Consider the following 20,603-nt stretch of genomic DNA (forward strand, 5'->3'; position numbering starts at 1 on the left):
GTGCCTTTCTGTGCCTCACTTAAAATAAGCAAAATTCTAAATAAGTGTTAAAATACAAAAAATACTATTTAGAAACGTGTTACCACATGAGGAAATGTATATTTGAATTATATTTCCTACTGATACTTTTATAAAGTGAGTGGAGTTTCAAGTGCAATATCTGGCAAGTAGAAGCCCAACTATTTTCTGGCGCGCGAGACTCAAAAAAGACACAACATAGCTTTGCTACAAGGTAAGACTGAAAATCGAATTAGATAGCTTGTATTTTAGCTCAAATATTAAAAAGCTCTCACCTAGTACCGCTACAAAATATATCTGATATACTAACTAAAGCAGGTTTATGTTTTGACAAATGGCGTGGTTGAAGCTCAGCTTGTTTCATGACAGTAATTGTTTTGTCATCCAAAGCAACCGGGGGGTTCAATGCAAATCGAAGGAGGCTAATTTCCAAACGTATCATTCGCAAGCCTGTCCTACATTACCATGAAAACCTCCAAAGCGCCATCTCAGGCTTCAACACAGGAGGAGTGTGGGGTTTGGCTGGACACTGTAGACCTCAAAGAAAAGGCTAAACAGGTACTGTGCTTTGGAAAATGTCTGACTCATTGGTTCTGACCCAGCTGAGTTTGTTGTCATGAAAACAAGATAGTCCACTACTATGATTATTTATCATAATATACTATATGTTTTCCTTGCTCTGAACTTGTGGAGACAATGATTGAATACATTCCCTAATTGTCATTTTTAAAAACTGTTAATTTCTCATTCCAGAGAAGGCCATTGCGACCCATCTCAAAACAACTGAATCCTCTGGCTCGGTCTGGAGGTTACAGCTTAGCAGTGGCGCTGAATTTTACACAAACAAAAATCCAGATTCCTGTAAACAAACAGAGCTCTATATCCTCATTCTTTACCCCACAGCGCAAAGGTAAGCTCAGGTGCAGAGGAAATGCTGCTTCGGGATTAAGCTGTACTTCAACAAATGTAATCATGTCAGCAATTGTTATTTACAGTAATTAGTGTGTTGTTAGTGTAATATCCCAATAATGTTTTAGAGGCTCCCCATGTCACTCTTTCTTACAGTGGCCCAAAAGGCACCTGCATCTCTAGAGCCAAGTACACCTTCCACCTCCACCAGATGTTTCTCAACTTCACTCAGGCGTGTTAACATTGGGAGCGGAACCAAACGGAAACGTGCAGCGCGTTTAGAGTCAGGGGCACAGAGTACAAGAGCTCAACCCACCACCCTACAGATGAGCCCGGAGGGAGAGAATGCTGCAGGCTGTGAGTGGGACAGGCAGAGCTTCAGGGAAAGAGCATATTGGGAGGTTTCCCATATGCCCCATCTTAAAATGGACCGTCAGTCTGAGGAGATGGAGGAACCAGACAAAAAGAGAAGGCTCTCTGTGAATTCCTCTCCCCCAGTAGAGACTGATACTCATGAGGAGGAGTGCAGTCAGGACCAATGGAGTGCCTGTAGCATCCCACAGTATAGTGAAGATCTAAGTGAGCCAGATTCTGAGGGGCAGTGTGTTCTGACACACCAGGAACTCTTTGTTGGAGTAAGACCAGGCACTGCTTTCCCGGAGAGCCTGCAGAGTGAGGGTGGATTCAGGGCTTGGCTGGGTGCACAGGATAGGACCTCCACCCAGAAAAGGGCTGTCCCTTCTCAGTTGATATCACAGCAGGTAGAAGGGAAAGAGAACGACTTACCACGATCAATGTCTTCGCCATCCCCAAACAAGATGTCTCCTCTCAGCCCTGTTTCCACTCACAGATGGACAAAACCACATCTTCCATCACCACAGATACATGTTCTAGAACAGTCCATGAAACGTGTTCTAGAACAACCATTGAGAGAGTGTGAGGGAGACACTCTTGCCATGCTGTTCACACAGGACTCTGAGGGCTTCAGGGTGATTGCACACCGTGCTCTGGTATCAAGAAGCCCAATAAAGGACCAGACTAATGTATTAGCTAGTGGTAGAGACAGTATATTTGCTGCTGATAAAACCCTGCTAGGAGAGGAGTTGCTCTTCACCCAAGACTCTCAGGGAAACAAGGTTATCAAACACTGACAATGTATGTATAATGGTGAAAACTAATGAAAGAAATTCTGAACATTTTAGATGTTTTGTGCGTTGTAAATTGTATTGCAGGTTAAGGTTTCTAATGACTTATGTAATCACTTGTTTGAAAACCACCTATGATCTTTACTTGAACACTTACAGTACCTGAATTGAAAATGTAGTTGATGTATCCAGTTTCTGAACATTTCTCTTTTCTAACTTTATGGCACTGAATAAAATGTAACACAAATAAGATATTCTCAAGTCCAAATGAATGTCAAGACATCACACAAGCACTAAAGTTTAGATTTTATTTTGAAAAACGATACATTTATGTACACTAAATTCACTGCTGTGTATGAATAAAGACATGTGAAAAGCACTAACAGTATTAACCCCATATAAATGCTGATGCATGTGTCCCAATACAAAATGCATTAAAGAAATGAAGATGCTTAATTTAAGGTTACAGTGGTGTATTCAGACTAACAGGTATGTATATTGACAATAGTTCAGTAGACATTGAACATTATGAAAAACATTTCTCTATCTTGATTTGTATCTAAGCATATTAAGGCTTATGCAGTGCTGGTGACAGCAATCTATTGGTGGTGATGCTACAACCATATATTTGGGTTAGGAAAATTAACAAGATAACTAGTTTAAGATATATCTTGCTTATCAAATGCAAGTAAGGTCTCACTATTATCTTTCACTTTGTCAATTAAGTCTGCTGTAAATGCAATATAGGCTATATATATTTTTTTTTACGTGTTAAAAAAAAAACACTCCCATCCTAATTCAGTGCTACCCCAGCTAGCACAACGTTCTGACAACCATTTGTTTTTTAAAGCTTGGCTTTAAACACTTGGGGTGTTGTTGCCCTACGGTTATTTTGCATACAACATTCTCACAACATTCTAGGAATGGAGCAGGATACCCAGCTAACACATTTTTTGAGAGTTATATGTTTCTGTAGTGGGAAATGTAGTACTTTCAGCTCCATCCTGGTGGCGTAGTGGAATAATTCCATGGATAAAGAAGAGAAGATAATAGTTTTGAATTTCACTGACGCCATACCACAATAAAAAATACAATTGTATGATTAATGCCTAAGCAAATACATTTGAATTTGTTCTGTGTTTGGAGTTCAAAACAGTTCAACTAAGCTAGCAGTGTTATTAGAAGTCTTACTGAAACATGTTCTCAGAACGTTATTTAATTACCTTCAAATTACATTACCATTCTCAGAACATTAATAAAACCTTTCCAGGAAAACTTTCATGGAACCATAGTAAAATGTTCTTTGAACCTCACTGCAACCTAAAAATGTAAGTTCCCAGAACAGGCAACATTTTTACTTCCATTCACAGAATGTTTAAAAAAAATTCAGTTCTACTGGTCAGGAAACTTATGGCTTCCTTCCCAGAAATGTGGAATCAAAAACATACGCTCCCACAACTTCCAAGGAACCAAATGTGCTAGCTGGGAGAACACTACCATGCAGTATAAACATGATACAACTGTTAACTGAACAGCTAGATGTGAATATTTTAGTATTGTAGAGTATTAAAGCAAACCAAAACAGTGTATGCTTCAACATCTTGTGGAACATACTCTACAACTCCCTCTCAACTGACCATATAGTTTCAAACTGGCCATTCAATTTTATCCGTGGAACATTCTCTTCATCCTACATATCATACAAATCAAAAGTCAACTCGACCTCATTCTTCAATACTTTCTGCCTCTCAAATCAAGTCACAACAAAGCACAAAACAACAACATTACAATGCCAAGTAGTATGGAATCTGAAGGTTCTCTCCAATCAAAAGACACATCCATAATATATCCTAATACAAGGTTTGCCTTATCAGGGTAGCTCTTTCAGCTGTTAACTTGTAAAGAAGTAATTATGTTGTACACATAGCCTTCTTGCATAAACACTTTTTATCTTATGGCACACACAAGTAAGTTAAGATGCCAGATACTTGTTTGAGAGTCTTTACCTTATTTTGCATAAACAGATTTAACAGATTAACATAAAGGCTACACTTCCTCACTATTCCTCATTTTAATGCAACTTTATTTGCCAAACACAGAAGTTCTACACGAAGAAACCTGACAAAAATACTGCATGTTTAAATAGTAAGCTTACCATAACTCTGTGGATAGTACAGTAGTTTTGTGAAGGAGAGTGCTCTGCAACAAATAAACTGAACAAACAGTTCGAGGACAATCTACCATTTCAAAGTGCAGAGGAAACAATATAATGTCATCTTAATGCATACAATCAGGCGTACAGTCAACTGACCTACAGCACTACTAGCCAGTCAGTTACACTGTCTGGTTTGTGTGGTACAGGATCCCTTTTATTACTTGTGATAGCCAGCCTATAAGGGTTTGTGAAACCTCTGACGGAGAGGGAAAATAGATGAGGAATAAATGGGGGTGATAAGAGATCATCTCGATGAGGAGGAAGTATCAGCAATCAGCCAGCGATCTCTGTGGGTTCTGTCACCAGTTTGGACCCGTCCCAAACGGTCTTGAACTGTTCAGGAACTGGGAACTCCCTCTGTTAAACAGACAATGTTAAAGACAAAACCACACTCAGACACACTCTCACTAAGTCTCATCCTTACACTCTCTCACACAGACAGACAGACAGGCAGGCAGACAGACAGGCACGTTGGAAATGCAAGCCCTCAACACACTTTAACACACACTCACATAGTCGTCATCCTGTGGTACCAGGATGTTCATCTCGGAGCTCTTGGCGCTGACGATCTCACAGTCCAGAGCGTCCTTACTCAGGTAGACTTGGCATCCCTCTGTCTTGTTGATGGAGATGGTAGGAACTCTACCCATCACCTGGACAAAAGTGGGGCAGATAATTCCATCTTATAACTAGTCTAGGGACAGTCATTTTTCCTGTCCGCGTAACCTGAAAAGTACAAAAAAAACTCATGGCCCTAACTCAGAGGCACCTAACTCATGGCCCAACATAACATAAAACTAAATGTGCCAGTACTATACATCTATGATAGGGTTATTGCAGGTACATTGAAGCTGAACTTCAGATGCCGAGAGGAAAGAGAACACATATTGTATGTTATCTGCTTGAACATGTATGAAATTTGAGCTGACCTGTAACTGAATGTCCTTTGAGTTGATTATTTCCACAATGCCAACGATGTTGTCAAACACCAGACCAAGCTTCTTACAGTTATCTGTCAGAGGTGAACGTCATAGCAAAGCATGAAATACGTGAGTGAGAGAGATACAGGAACAATGTTGTCAAACACCAGACCAAGCTTCTTACAGTTATCTGTCAGAGGTGAACGTCATAGGAAAGCATGAAATACGTGAGTGAGAGAGATACAGGAACGATGCTGTCAAAGATGACAAAGAAATTGTCCACTGTGTATGGCCACTTCTTTGTAAATGACGTCGCAGTATAAATGATCAAACAGAAATACAGTATGATCAACTCAGAGGTAATACAACAGATGGCTGAACTCACCCACAATGATGGAGTTGATCTTTCCCTCTATATGTAGAGTAGAGTTGCTGCAGCAGAAGACATAGGCCACCTGTCTCAGCTCTGTCTCCTTGATAACCAAGTCATGAGCCTGGTCAAAGTACTCCTGTGGGGAGAAACAACAAACCTGTGACCTGTGACCGTCTGACCCCTCTCCGGTTTGACCCTTCACCTTTGGATGACCTCATTGGGTTCAGCACCAGACATCACAATCGCCTCCGAAAGTGTACTGTCACACTAACAGCAGTCTTGGTCATTGAATATGTGAGAAGCACCAAAATGTTCCTGACTCACTAGACATTCTTTAAGATCCTCCATGTCCTCCATTTTGATAATAGCAAAACTTAGAAGCCTGGCAGGCGAGGCAAGACACTAGGTAACGTACCACCCTCCATTTCTTCCCCTCCAGCTCCAGCAGTGGGGGTCGTTTCTGGGGAGGCTCTAGGTTGGAGGAGCCGCCGGGGTTCCGGCTCTTGGATGGGGAGGCGTGATTCTCCCCTCCCTGGGAGCGAAGGGCGTGATTCTTATGGGTCATCTGGTCCTTTGAGACGTGCTTTAATGCTAGTGAACAGAGAGAGGATACTTCATTGTAATAAGTTATTGTTTTAGTACAAAAATGTATTAAAAAAATGAACTATCAAAAAATCTCAATTTGAGAAACTTTGACCCTAACACAGCATAGAAATATAATGACTATTTTTATGTCCTCAACACAGCAACTCATCAATTCTCCTTCTCTTTCTCCCCCTCCTTCTTCCTCGTCTTCTCTCCTGTCTTGGCTACCCTTGGATCCCTGGTTCTGCTGGGCAAACAGGGCTGAGTGCTGGGCAGTGGTGCTTTCAGAACTCTGTAACTGTTGATTCAACCCACATCCTTTCTCTTCAACTCTCGCTCCCTTTCTTATTCTGTTTCTACTTCTTTCCCCTCCCTCCCTCCCCTGCAGTTGGATCAGAGCTCTTCAACCCCTGGGTGACGGTGGCTTGGCTACCTTTAGTGATTGCTTCTCCTTGGTTCAGCTGGGCGAAGAGAGCCGAGTGCTGGGCCGTGGTGCTGTCGGCCTGTGGCAGTTCGCCTGTGAAGACTGGTGGGGGTCCAGGGGGTGGGGTTGGTGGAAGGGGGTTGGGACCGCCAGGGGCAGGAGCGAACAGAGAGGGAGGAGCAATGGGACCCTGTGTTGAGAGATAGAGAGAGGAGTGTTACTCTTTGTGAATCAAGACTAGATGATGGTGAAGAAGTCTGGAACTACAGTCCCCCTCTGTCGAAGATGCTTGGACCTTCTTTTTTATATATTTTCAGTGGTATTGCTAACAGACACGCCCCCAAATAGAAAATGAGAGCTAAAAACAGGTTGAGCCCCTGGTTTGACCGTGATCTTGCTGACTTACTCCACTTCAATAATTGCATTTGGCAAAAGACTCGGCACACGCATACTCAGGCTGACTGGCTCTCGTTCAGGCAAATGAGAAATAAGTGCACTCAGGCTATCTGGAAGGCCAAAGTTAGTTACTTTAAGGAGCAGTTCTCTCTCTGTGGGTCTAGCCCCAAGAAGTTCTGGAAAATGGTTAAAGACCTGCAGAATAAACCCTCCTCCTCACAGCTGCCCATGTCCCTTAATGTTGTTGGTATGGTTGTTACTGACAATAAGCACATGGTTGAGCTCTTTAAATCACCACTTCATTAAGTCAGGATTCCTATTTCACTCTGCCATGCCTCCTTGCCCGTCCAACATGTCCTCATCTCCCACCCCTTCTAATGTGACTATCCCCGATGCTTCTCCCTCTTTTTCACCTGCCCCGCTACAAAGTTTCTCCCTGCAGGCAGTCACTGAGTCCCAGGTGCTAAAGGAGCTCCTGGAACTTGACCCCAAAAAAACATCTGGGACCCTTTCTTCTTTAAGGTTGCTGCCCCTATCAACGCCAAGCCTGTCTCTCCTTTCTGGGTAGTTTCCCATTGCTTGGAAGGCAGCCATGGTTCGTTCTTTATTTAAAGGGGAAAATCAAGCTTTTCCGAACTGTTACAGACCTATTTCTATTTTTCCCTGTTTATCAAAAGTGTTGGAAAAACTTGTCAAAAAATCAACTGACTGGCTTTCTTGATGTCTATAGTATTCTCTCTGGTATGCAATCTGGTTTCCGCTCAAGTTATGGATGTGTCACTGACACGCCCTTGATTCTAAGCAATATTGTGCTATTTTTATTGACTTGGCCAAAGCTTTTGATATGGTCGACCATTCCATTCTTGTGGGCCGGCTAAGGAGTATTGGTGTCTCTGAGGGGTCTTTGGCCTGGTTTGCTAACTACCTTTCTCAAAGAGTGCAGTGTATAAAGTCAGAAAATCTGCTGTCTCAGCCACTGCCTGTCAAGGCTCGATCCTAGGCCCCACACTCTTCTCAATTTACATCAACATAGCTCAGGCAGGCAGTAGGAAGCTCTCTCATCCATTTATATGCAGATTATACAGTCTTATACTCAGCTGACCCTCCCCGGATTTTGTGTTAAATGCTCTACAACAACGCTTTCATAGTGTCCAACAAGCTTTCTCTACCCTTAACCTTGTTCTGAACACCTGAAAACAAATGTCATGTGGTGTGGTAAGAAGAATGCCCCTCTCCCCACAGGTGTGATTACTACCTCTGATGGTTTAGAGCCTGGGGTAGTCACCTCATACAAGTACATTGTAGTATGGCTAGATGATACACTGTCCTTCTCTCAGCACATATCAAAGCTACAGGCTGAAGTTAAATCTAGACTTGGTTTCCTCTATCGTAATCGGTCCTCTTTCACCCCAGCTGCCAAACTAACCCTGATTCAGATGACCATCATACCCATGCTAGATTACAGAGACATAGTTTAGAGATTGGCAGGACATATCACTGCACTCCTTTTTGGACACATCACTACACTCTATACTCCTCTGTAAATTGGTCATCTCTGTAAACCCGTCACAAGACCCACTGGTTGATGCTTATTTATAAAACCCTCATAGGCCTCACTTCCCACTATCTGAGATATGGTATCTACTACAGCCCTCATCCTCCACATACAACACCCATTCTGCCAGTCACATTCTGTTAAAGGTCATCAAAGCATGCACATCCCTGGGTCGCTCCTCTTTTCAGTTCACTGCAGCTAGCGACTGGAACAAGCTGCAACAAACACTCAAACTGGACTGTTTTATCTCAATCTCTTCATTCAAAGACTCAATCATGGACAGTCTTACTGACAGTTGTGGTTGCTTGTGTGATGTATTGTTGTTTCTACCTTCTTGCCCTTTGTGCTGTTGTCTGTGCCCAATAATGTTCGTACCATGTTTTGTGCTGCTACCATGTTGTTGTCATGCTGTGTTGTCATGTGTTGCTGCCTTGCTATATTGTTGTCTTTAGGTCTCTATGTAGTGTTGTCTCTCTTGTCGTGATGTGTGTACTTAAACATTTTAAAATGTTTCATCCCAGCCCCGCAGGAGGCCTTTTGCCTTTTGGTAGGCCATCATTGTAAATAAGAATTTGTTCTTCACTGACTTACCCAGTTAAATAAAGGTTAAATCAAATAAAATACAGTTGTTGCCGGCAGGTGGAGTATAGGACAAATAGTTGAGGGTCTTCATATTCAACTGGTTTCTTGTAGCAGATGTGGCCAACGTCAAAGCTGGGTTGGAACAAACGCCTGCAAACACTGTCCCTCCAGCTCTCCAGGACCAGAGTGGTCCACCCTTGGCAAATATGATCCTTAACTACCACTGTGTGCTGTTTTTGATGTTTATATATGCATATGGTGAAAAGTGGAGACCTAAGGCAGGGATTCAATCCGACTGTATGTTGTGACAATGCAGCTTTTAAAGGCAATGTTCCCGCATTGATCGCATTCATGGTAAACGCTGCATATGTGGGGTCAATCAGAAATTACCTTTAATGTCAAGCGTGCTATAACACGGATCTAAGGCAGATTGGATTGAATCCCGGCCTAAGTCCTGCTGCGACAGGGACTCTGGTCAACCTTTACTCTAAATGCATTTTTTCTCACTGAGAGCCTTTACTTACCAAGCTAATGAGCTGATTAATGTAAAGCCCCATGCCCGCCAACTCCAGAAAAGACAGACTCTGTCTGTCTGTCTGTCTGTCTGTCTGTCTGTCTCTGACTACACAGCTGCCAAGGACAGTTACCCATGGTCCCCCTTCTACACTCAAACATGCCACAGCAACTGTACAACCCCCTTCCCCCTCCCTCCACACATACACATGCACACACACACACATGCATGCACACGAACGCACACACACACACCACGCAAGTACCGCTGCAGCCAGTGTGAGACTGATGTACTGGTGATTGGTGTTGCAGTTCATTGGGGATTTAGCAGTCTATGAGGTCCAACTGACAGTACTCCACCTCTGACCTGTGACACGTGTGGTACATATCATTACAAAACAACACAGTTGTATTAGTTGTCAGTTTAGCAAATGCCCAATGATTAAAACTGAGTGCAATGAAATGAAGGGCTGGATTCACTCCATATCATGAAAGATCCGCATAAAAATTGAAAGGTAACTTCCGATTGAGCCTACATATGCAGTGTATACCGCGAACGTGGGAACGCAGTCTCCACGAACATTGCCTTTACATTTTAATCGAGCTATAACGCAGATTTTCCGTGATACTTCTGGGATACGGACTGAATCCAGAGCTGTGAGTGTGTAGTTTGTGTGAATACACAACGTGTGTGTGTCTGCATGTGTGACAGTGTGTCCCTCTGAACAGAAGCAGACAGATTAGATGAGAGAAAAGCCCAGTAGTTTAAAGTAGGTTGTGGGGTGTGTTGGAGCAGGTGTGTAGGGCCTGAACTTCACAAGGCTTTGTTGCTGCTTTCTTTGGTGAAGAAAACCTCCATTCAAGTCCACCCTGAGGACCACCTGTCCACGCCACACACTCCTTAACTCACACGCACACAAACGCACACACAAAACCCTGACACCTAACGGCAGGAGGGACACACACTCTCGCATGTGCACACACAGGAGCACACACCTTCAGTCCACCAAATTGTGTGACAGTCTATATGCCTCAAAGGACCACACAGAGGATTCTGGAAGATCACTGAAACAGACAGTGGCCTTGAACTGAGTTCAACACTCTTTAGAGAAACATGAAGTCTAAGGAGTTTTACTTTCAGTTATATTGTCACGTAAAAAGATAAACAAATAAACGTATCACTTCCACTGGATGCAGGAATATGATTTCTGATTGGACACCTGCCAGAGAGAAAGGGAGAATGAGAAGGGGGGAAGGGAGAGGGAGAAGGGAGGAAGGGAGAGGGAGAAGGGGGAGGGGGAAGGGAGAATGAGAAGGGGGAAGGAGAATGGGAAGGGGGAAGGGAGAATGGGAAGGGGGAAGGGAGAATGGGAAGGGGGAAGGGAGAATGGGAAGGGGGAAGGGAGAATGGGAAGGGGGGAAGGGAGAATGGGAGAGGGAGAAGTGGGGAAGGGAGAGGGAGAAGGGAGAATGAGAAGGGGGAAGGGAGAATGAGAAGGGGGAAGGGAGAATGAGAATGGGGAAGGGGAAGGGAGAATGAGAAGGGGGAAGGGAGAGGGAGAAGGGGGAGAAGGGGGAAGGGAGAATGAGAAGGAGAAGGGGAGAAGGGGAGAAGGGGGGGAAGGGAGAATGAGAAGGGGGGAAGGGAGAGGGAGAAGGTGGAAAGGGTAAAAGTGAGAAGGGTGTAAGCGAGAAAGGTGGAAGAGAGAGAAGACAGGCAATGTGCACACTGCCCACAAAATGAGGTGGAAACTTCCTAACCTCCTGACAAATGTATGACCATATTAGAGACACATATTTCCCTCAGATTACACAGATCCACAAAGAATTCGAAAACAAAACCAATTTCGATAAATTCCCATATCTACTGGGTGAAATACCTCAGTGTGCCATCACAGCAGCAAGATGTGTGACCTGTTGCTATAAGAAAAGGGCAACCAGTGAAGAACAAACACCATTGTAAATACAACCCATATTTTAGTTTATTTATTTTCAGCGACAGCACTGTATATAGACATAAGACATTTTAAATATCTTCATTATTTTGAATGTAATATTTACTATTCATTTTTATTGTTTATTTCACTTTTGTTTATTATCTATTTCACTTGCTTTGACAATGTTAACAAATGTTTCCCATGCCAATAAAGCCCTTGAATTGAACTGAGAGGGTGAAGGGGGGAAGGGAGAGAGAGGGGAGAAGGGGGGAAGGAGAGAGAGTGAGAAGGGGAAGGGAGAAGGGGGAATGAGAGAGAGAGAAGGGGGGAAGGGAGAGAGGGAGAAGGGGAAGGAGAAGGGGGAATGAGAGAGGGAGAAGGGGGGACGAGAGAGAGAGAGAGGGAGAAAGAGAGAGGGATAAGGGGGATGAGAGAGAAAGAGAGAGAGAGAGAGAGAGGAGAGAAGGGGGAAGAGAGGGAGAAGGGGGAAGAGAGAGGGAGAAGGGGGACGAGAGAAGGAGAAGGGGGAAGAGAGAAGGAGAAGGGGGAAGGGAGAGAAGGGGGAAGAGAGAAGGAGAAGGGGGAAGAGAGAAGGAGAAGGGAAGGGGGAAGAGAGAGGGAGAAGGGGGAAGAGAGAAGGAGAAGAAGAGAGGGAGAAGGGGGAAGAGAGAAGAAGAAGGGGGAAGAGAGAAGGAGAAGGGAGGAAGAGAGAGGGAGAAGGGGGAAGAGAGAAGGAGAAGGGGGAAGAGAGAAGGAGAAGGGGGAAGAGAGAAGGAGAAGGGGGAAGAGAGAGGGAGAAGGGGGAAGGGAGAAGGAGAAAGAGAGAGGGCGAAGGGGGGAAGAGAGAAGGAGAAGGGGGAAGGGAGAGAGAGGGAGAAGGGGGAAGGGAGAGAGAGGGAGAAGGGGGAAGGGAGAAGGAGAAGGGGGAAGAGAGAGGAAGAAGGGGGAAGAGAGAGGAAGAAGGGGGGAGAAGGGGGAAGGGAGGGAGAAGGGGGAAGAGAGGGAGAAGAGGGAAGGGAGAAGGAGAAGGGGGAAGAGAGAGGGAGAAGGGGGAAGAGAGGGAGAAGAGGGGAAGAGAGAGGGAGAAGAGGGGAAGGAGAAGGAGAAGGGGGAAGAGAGAGGGAGAAGGGGGAAGAGAGAGGGCGAAGGGGAAGAGAGAGGCGAAGGGGGAAGAGAGAAGGAGAAGGGGGGAAGAGAGAAGGAGAAGGGGGAAGGGAGAGAGAGGGAGAAGGGGGGAGAGAAGGAGAAGGGGGAAGGGAGAGAGAGGGAGAGGGGGGGAAGAGAGAGGGAGAAGGGGGAAGAGAGAGGGCGAAGGGGGAAGAGAGAAGGAGAAGGGGGAAGAGAGAAGGAGAAGGGGGGAAGAGAGAAGGAGAAGGGGGGAAGAGAAAAGGACAAAGAGTAGTAGAGGAAGAAAACAGAAAGCAGACAATAGAAGAAGAGCATGAATTCCCAGCAAACTCTACAATTGCTCAATTGAGAACCACAAAGCAGCCACCAGTACACAAGGGACCAAGTCATTCATACAAGCTGGTCCTTAAGCAACCAGCTGCCTGCCTGCATAACTACACATAAAAATATACACTGTGGGGTAATTAACATGAGAACGACATCCCAACTGTCACCATATTCCCTATATAGTGCACTGTTTGGCCAGACCCTATGGGCTCCATGTAAGTAATATGGTGCCATTTGGACAGCAGCCCTGTACCACTTTAAAAAATAAGGAAACAGAAAACAACATCTGAGGCTCTGCTGCAGATGAAAACAACTGGACGACTCCAACAGAGTCAGAGACAGTTATGTCTCGAGGTGAGCTGCAATTCATTGAGTCTTGTTCCTGCCTGTTCAAACCTGCATGGCAAGCAATGTTATAGTTCATCCATAGGGCCAGGAGCGTTTCCTGACCGTGTGACCTGCCTGTTCAAACCTGCATGGCAAGCAATGTTATAGTTCATCCATAGGGCCAGGAGCGTTTCCTGACCGTGTGACCTGCCTGTTCAAACCTGCATGGCAAGCAATGTTATAGTTCATCCATAGGGCCAGGAGCGTTTCCTGACCGTGTGACCTGCCTGTTCAAACCTGCATGGCAAGCAATGTTATAGTTCATCCATAGGGCCAGGAGCGTTTCCTGACCGTGTGACCTGATCACGGAAAAAGACGGGAATTCTGGGCCTATTTATCCAACCTCAGATAAAAGTCCTGAGAAGTCAGGCAGTGGGACCCGAGTTGTTCCTTCTCAGGTCACAGAGTCCTGAAAAACTCCTGGCTCAGGGAGGAGCAGTGTTCAGGACAGTGTTGAGGAGGTAGGATCAGGTTTTGCTGCTGTAACACATGGATAATAGAATGTGGAGGGAATGCCCCACTGGACGTTAGCTAGCTAGAGGACCGTAGTGCTGCTGAAGTGCTGGAGTATAAGACATTAACTATCCATTATATGTCTCATGTAACTGTTTTACAGCACAGCTACAACATGATGATGGTATAGAGTGGAGTCCGAAATGATTGACACCCTTAATAAAGATGAGCAAAATGACTGTATAAAATAAATCATACAAATATTTTTGCAATGGCCATCTCAGTCTCCAGACTTGAACCCTATTAAAAACCTGTGGTTTGAACTGAAGAGCACAGACAAAGGATACCAAAGATCTGGAAGGATTCTGTATGGAGGAATGGTCTAAAATCCTCATAAAACACTGTAGAAAAAGTCTCAGTGTTATCTGTTATTATCATAATGTGAGGTATTGAAAAGAGGGGTGTCAATCATTTGAACCATACCTTTAAAAAAAAGGTATTACTTGTTAAACAACATGTATTTCTCAGAGCAATTGTATTAGTATAAAATAATATAATTTCCCAATTTTTGTTGTTTTGTTCCATTTACTTCCGTTTAAGAAAAGTTTTTCAACAGAATCGGCAGAATGAATACACCCCTGATCACGCATAAACACAGTTCATTTTCATAGCACATTGTAATCCTTCTCGCATCTATGCGCTCTCCACCTCTCACCTTGTCCCTTCGCTTGTGGACTTCAATGCACAACACATCAGATGTATGTGACCAGGCGAAAAAAACTTTCCAAGCCAAACTGCTACACAAGGCCTATATCGTTGTCATCGTATTGGATAAAGTAACATCATAGTCAACATAGCAAATAGAACTAACGTGTTAGTAAATCCGCCATTATCATGCAGTAACATTACAGTGTACAGTCAGTAAGCAGTTTGGCACTTAACCCAGCGGGCCCCGTTTGAAATAAATTAGTCAAACCAAAAGCTTGCCCTGACTTGGAAGAGTTCCAGTGTTGTGTCGGATAGACATAGCCAGCTAGCTAACATAGCATCCCTCTATTTGAGCAGGCTAAACTAGCTAGCTGCATTTGCTAGCTACGTAGCAAAACTGAAAGTGATTTTTTTTTAACGAAATCTCTTACTTCTTCATTTTGGAAGAAATAAATGTTTAAACATTTTAAAAAATATGAAATTCACAGAGGAGGATGGCCCTCCCCCTTCTCCTCTGAGGAGCCTCTGCTGGACTGGGTGATTATTTTTGTAAATCTTAAGTGTCACTGCTACTCACAATCTTGCTCCAGACTAGGCCTGTTGTGTGATGCTGTTTGATGAAGGCCTGAAGCTCAGTCCAGATGGATAGGTAGGACCCCACCCACTCCACATGACGCTTGTCTCTATAGAGAAAGAGATCAACAGACAGACGGAGAGAAGGGGAGAGAGAGAGGGTTACAAGGAAAAAGGGGGATGGATTAGGACTAATACACAGAGAGAGAAAAAGACACAGTTATTTTTACATACCAATAATAATCTGCAAAGTATCTAATAAGCTAAAGTTGATGTAATACACTAACAGTCATACTCACGATTCTTTATAGTCTTTCAGAACTCTGTTAGTGTAGAAAATGGCAGCATCATTCATCTCCTTCACATAGGGAACTGGCTTCTGGCTCTGGAAGAGAGAAGGAGCGAGAGAAAGAGAAAAAAAGAGAGAGAGAGGTATTTAAACAAAGCTGACCCTATGTATGAATTTAGACATCTCTGCTCTGCATTCACAGAAACACAGTGAAGAAGATGTGAATGAGTGAGTGATGTCTCCTCACCACGGCGACCCAGCCCAGTGCTGGGATGCTCTCGCTGACAGCTGATAGGTGGTTGAATTGCCTGCTGCCACGGTTACATTCCCGAAAGTTCTGAATCTCCTGGATTTTCTCTGAGATAGGCTTCAGCAGGTCAGACAGCTCCATCTGGGAGGGAGAGACAGGGGGAGGAGAGAAAGAGAGGGAAAATGAAAGAGAGAGAAAGATAGTGAGAGAGAGAGAATGCTTGTCAACAAAAACGGAACAATCTCACAGGTAGTGTCTTTTCTATATGACCGACAATATGCAAATAGCATTTATCAATGACTTAAGTATAACTCAACACCCATACATTCATCTGTAATAATGCTCTGAGCAGCTCTCACAGTGCTCTCCAGAACCTGAGTGAAAGCACCAGTCTCAATGGGCCAGTTACCTCATGCTACCCGTTATTTAGCACTCTGCCGTGCATGCCAGCTGGTTGAAGGCAGTGTGCAACTTGACTGTGATTTTATAACTGGCCAACTGGAATTTTATTAGAAGGATCCATTTTCCATTGGAACTTCCAGATCCCTGCTAGCTTCCATCCCTCTTTCCCTCCCTCCTCCCTCCCCTCCCAGCATTCCTCTGTTCATTGGGAGATCCCTCTGGCCTTGTAAGGCACTGAGCAGGTCTAATGTTTACAGTTTACCTTCACACAACTGGGTAAAGGAACACATTGTTTCCCTAATGACACTGTAGTACAGTTATCTTATTTTGACCTGTACCTAAGCCGATGTTGCTATGACATTTTAACTAAATATCCCGTGGTGTCGATATGCTGTGGGAAAGATAAATAAATATAATAATTTCTGTTTATTTATTTAGCTTTATTTTGAGAAAGGATGTGATTATTCTTCCATTGCTATGGCAACTGATTTAATTGCATTATGGGTTAAATACAGTGCATTCGGAAAGTAATCAGATCCCCTGACTTTTTACACATTTTGTTACGTTACAGCCTTATTCTAAAATGTATTAAATAAAAAAAAATCCTCATCAATCTACACACAATACCCCATAATGACAAAGCAAAACCATGTTTTAGACATTTTGGCAAATGTATTAAAAATAAAAAACAGAAATACCAAAGGGTTTGAATACATAGGTTTTCAGACCCTTTGCTATGAGACTAAACATTTAGCTCAGGTGCAACCTGTTTCCATTGATCATCCTTGAGATGTTTCTACATGACACACCCTGATCTGTTTCACCTGTCCTTGTTATTGTCTCCACCCCCTCCAGGTGTTGCTCGTTTTCCACAGTGTATTTATCCCTGTGCTTGTATGTTCAAGTCAACCAGCGTTTTTTCCCGTTCTCCTGCTTTTGAATTTCTCCTTTCTCTAGTCCTCCTGGTTTTGACCCTTGCCTGTTTCTGGACTCTGTACCCGCCTGCCTGACCACGAGCCTGTCTGCCACTCTGTACCTCCTGGACTCTGATCTGGTTTTGACCTTTTGCCTGTCCACGACCATTCTCTTGCCTTCTCCTTTTTGGATTATTAAACATCTAAGACTCCAACCATCTGCATCTGGGTCTCGCCTTGAGTTATGATACTACAACTTTGTTGGAGTCCAACTGTGGTAAATTCAATTAATTGGACATGATTTGGAAAGGCACACACCTATCAATATAAGGTCCCAAAGTTGACAGTGCATGTCAGAGCAAAAACCAAGTCATGAGATCAAAGGAATTGTCCGTAGAAACAGGATTGTGTCAAGGCACAAATCTGGGTACCAAAAAATGTCTGCAGCATTGAAGGTCCCCAAGAACACAGTGGCCTCCATCTTTCTTAAATGGAAGAAGTTAAGAAGCACCAAGACTCTTCCTAGAGCTGGCCGCCCGACCAAACTGAGCAATCGGGGGAGAAGGGCCTTGGTCAGAGAGGTGACCAAGAACCCGATGGTAACTGTGACAGAGCTCCAGAGTTCCTCTGTGGAAATGGGAGAACCTTCAAGAAGAACAGCAATCTCTGCAGCACTCTATCAATCAGGCCTTTATGGTAGAGTGGCCAGACGGAAGCCACTCCTCAGTTAAAGGCACAACAGCCCGCTTGGAATTCGCCAAAAAGCACCTAAAGGACTGTCAAATCATGAGAAACATGATTCTCTGGTCTGATGAAACCAAGATTGAACTCTTTGGCCTGAATGACAAGCATCACATCTGGAGGAAACCTGGCACATTCCCTACAATGAAGCATGGTGGTGGTGGCAGCATCATGCTGTGTGGATGTTTTTCAGTGGCAGGGACTGGGAGACTAATCAGGAGAGAGAAAGATGAACGGAGCAAAGTACAGAGAGATCCTTGATGAAAACAAGCTCCAGAGCGCTCAGGACTTCAGACTAGCGCGAAGGTTCACCTTCCAACAGGATAATGACCCTAAGCACACAGCCAAGACAACGCAGGAGTGGCTTTGGGACAAGTCTTTGAATGTCCTTGAGTGGCCCAGCTAGAGCCTGGACTTGAACAGCACACATTTTTGTTGTATCCCCGGACAATCATGCTTGATTCAACTCATTGAGGGCCTGATTATTAATTGACAAGTTGAATCAGGTGTGCTTGTCTGTGACTACAATAAAAATGTGTACTGTTGGGGGTACTCAAGGTCTGGAGTTGGGAACCACTATCTTAGGTCATCCAATCAGTGGCTTAAATCCTCAAAGAGAGCCTCTCCTAGAAAATGTTTACAGATGTGGAGAGGATGAAATGGTCAGAAGTACTGTACAGCTCTATTCCTTAGTGTATCGGTTTGATTTGAATAAGAATCCTATACACTCCGACGTAGTTTGCTGCATTTTACATACTACAGTTTCTCCTTGTGTGTCAGAGGGAGAGACAGAAAGAGATAACTATTTTTTTTTAGCAAATTCTTGCCCAAATCAGATGCACATGATTTTCATAACATGAGATAGACAGTCCTTTCATAGGAAGGATCAACCTCGACTGTCTTACTTTCACTCTCTCCACTTCTCCATGAAATGGAGGAAATACCCACTGAGATAAAGTGATGCTATGACCAATTCATCTGTGATGATGATAAGCCTAATGACGATTAATCTGTGAGTTGAACATATCTTTCAGGCTAAAGATCTTCCTCCCTCCCTCCCCTCAACTCTTTCAGTTACTGTACCAGGGGTATCTGATGGCCCAAATATTTTATTTCAGCTACATTGGTAAGACAGGAGCCCCAAATACCCCCCTCTCAATCATCCTCCACTTCCAATGAAGAGAGACATAAATAGCCAGGATATCTCCAGGCTATGAGTGGGTCAGGGGCCTACATTACACACCATTCACTGAGAAAGAATGTGTAATGAGAGAGAGATGGTAGAGAGAGTTAGACAGAAAGGCGGAGAGAGACGGTAGAGAGAGTTAGACAGAAAGGCGGAGAGACGGTAGAGAGAGTTAGACAGAAAGGCGGAGAGAGACGGTAGAGAGAGATAGACAGAAAGGCGGAGAGACGGTAGAGAGAGATAGACAAAGACAGGGAGAGAGACGGTAGAGAGAGTTAGACAGAAAGGCGGAGAGAGACGGTAGACAGAAAGGCGGAGAGAGACGGTAGAGAGAGTTAGACAGAAAGGCGGAGAGAGACGGTAGAGAGAGTTAGACAGAAAGGCGGAGAGAGACGGTAGAGAGAGATAGACAGAAAGGCGGAGAGACGGTAGAGAGAGTTAGACAGAAAGGCGGAGAGACGGTAGAGAGAGATAGACAAAGACAGGGAGAGAGACGGTAGAGAGAGTTAGACAGAAAGACGGAGAGACGGTAGAGAGAGTTAGACAGAAAGGCGGAGAGACGGTAGAGAGAGATAGACAAAGACAGGGAGAGAGACGGTAGAGAGAGTTAGACAGAAAGGCGGAGAGAGACGGTAGAGAGAGTTAGACAGAAAGGCGGAGAGAGACTGTAGAGAGAGTTAGACAGAAAGGCGGAGAGAGACGGTAGAGAGAGTTAGACAGAAAGACGGGGAGAGAGACGGTAGAGAGAGTTAGACAGAAAGACGGGGAGAGAGACGGTAGAGAGAGTTAGACAGAAAGACAGGGAGAGAGATGGTAGAGAGAGTTAGACAGAAAGACAGGGAGAGAGAGTTAGACAGAGAGACGGTAGAGAGAGTTAGACAGAAAGAAAGACGGGAGAGAGATGGTAGAGAGAGTTAGACAGAAAGACAGGGAGGGAGACAGTAGAGAGAGTTAGACAGAAAGGCTGAGAGAGACGGTAGAGAGAGATAGACAGAAAGACAGGGAGAGAGACGGTAGAGAGAGTTAGACAGAAAGGCGGAGAGAGAGAGAGAGTTAGACAGAAAGGCGGAGAGAGACGGTAGAGAGAGTTAGACAGAAAGGCGGAGAGAGACGGTAGAGAGAGTTAGACAGAAAGGCGGAGAGAGACGGTAGAGAGAGTTAGACAGAAAGGCGGAGAGAGACGGTAGAGAGAGTAGACAGAAAGACAGGGAGAGACGGTAGAGAGAGTTAGACAGAAAGGAGAGAGACGGTAGAGAGAGTTAGACAAAGACAGGGAGAGAGACGGTAGAGAGAGTTAGACAGAAAGACGGAGAGAGACGGTAGAGAGAGTTAGACAGAAAAAGACAGGGAGAGAGACGGTAGAGAGAGTTAGACAGAAAGGCGGAGAGAGACGGTAGAGAGAGTTAGACAGAAAGACAGGGAGAGAGACTGTAGAGAGAGTTAGACAGAAAGACGGAGAGAGACGGTAGAGAGAGTTAGACAGAAAGACAGGGAGAGAGACGGTAGAGAGAGTTAGACAGAAAGACGGGGAGAGAGACGGTAGAGAGAGTTAGACAGAAAGACGGGGAGAGAGATGGTAGAGAGAGTTAGACAGAAAGACAGGGAGAGAGAGTTAGACAGAGAGACGGTAGAGAGAGTTAGACAGAAAGACGGGGAGAGAGATGGTAGAGAGA

The 20,603-nt window shown here is 44.4% G+C and overlaps 2 protein-coding genes across 3 annotated transcripts in view; one reads left to right on the plus strand and one right to left on the minus strand.

Moving 5' to 3' along the window:
* The first annotated feature begins 18 nt into the window (after positions 1–18).
* LOC115128687 (aurora kinase A- and ninein-interacting protein) lies at positions 19–2,322 on the plus strand. Its single transcript, XM_029658769.2, has 4 exons — positions 19–232; positions 409–576; positions 772–928; positions 1,084–2,322. Exons 2-4 carry the CDS (start codon positions 484–486, stop codon positions 2,076–2,078), a joined length of 1,245 nt encoding a protein of 414 aa, XP_029514629.1. The 5' UTR covers positions 19–232; positions 409–483; the 3' UTR covers positions 2,079–2,322.
* A 44-nt stretch (positions 2,323–2,366) lies between these two features.
* LOC115128686 (adenylyl cyclase-associated protein 2-like) overlaps positions 2,367–20,603 on the minus strand; it is a 75,412-nt gene continuing 57,175 nt past the window's right edge. For both annotated transcript variants that reach the window (XM_029658768.2, XM_029658767.2), the window contains exons 5-13: positions 15,685–15,828; positions 15,448–15,533; positions 15,153–15,258; positions 6,599–6,779; positions 5,996–6,171; positions 5,593–5,716; positions 5,217–5,299; positions 4,800–4,940; positions 2,367–4,644 (exon numbers count right to left, since the gene is read on the minus strand). In XM_029658768.2, the coding sequence (XP_029514628.1) occupies positions 4,561–4,644; positions 4,800–4,940; positions 5,217–5,299; positions 5,593–5,716; positions 5,996–6,171; positions 6,599–6,779; positions 15,153–15,258; positions 15,448–15,533; positions 15,685–15,828 (1,125 nt within the window). In that variant the 3' untranslated portion in view covers positions 2,367–4,560. The remainder of the gene's footprint in view (positions 4,645–4,799; positions 4,941–5,216; positions 5,300–5,592; positions 5,717–5,995; positions 6,172–6,598; positions 6,780–15,152; positions 15,259–15,447; positions 15,534–15,684; positions 15,829–20,603) is intronic.

This window comes from Oncorhynchus nerka, linkage group LG4, assembly GCF_034236695.1.
Source record: "Oncorhynchus nerka isolate Pitt River linkage group LG4, Oner_Uvic_2.0, whole genome shotgun sequence".
In the NCBI taxonomy this organism is placed as follows: domain Eukaryota; kingdom Metazoa; phylum Chordata; class Actinopteri; order Salmoniformes; family Salmonidae; genus Oncorhynchus; species Oncorhynchus nerka.

What these genes read in the sequence shown, in the direction of transcription:
- LOC115128687 (XM_029658769.2), top strand. Translation starts at nt 484, where the DNA reads ATGAAAACCTCCAAAGCGCCATCTCAGGCTTCAACACAGGAGGAGTGT. An exon ending in TCAAAGAAAAGGCTAAACAG is followed by an intron (nt 577 to 771) that starts GTACTGTGCTTT and finishes TTCTCATTCCAG; the next exon opens with AGAAGGCCATTGCGACCCAT. An exon ending in CTTTACCCCACAGCGCAAAG is followed by an intron (nt 929 to 1,083) that starts GTAAGCTCAGGT and finishes TCTTTCTTACAG; the next exon opens with TGGCCCAAAAGGCACCTGCA.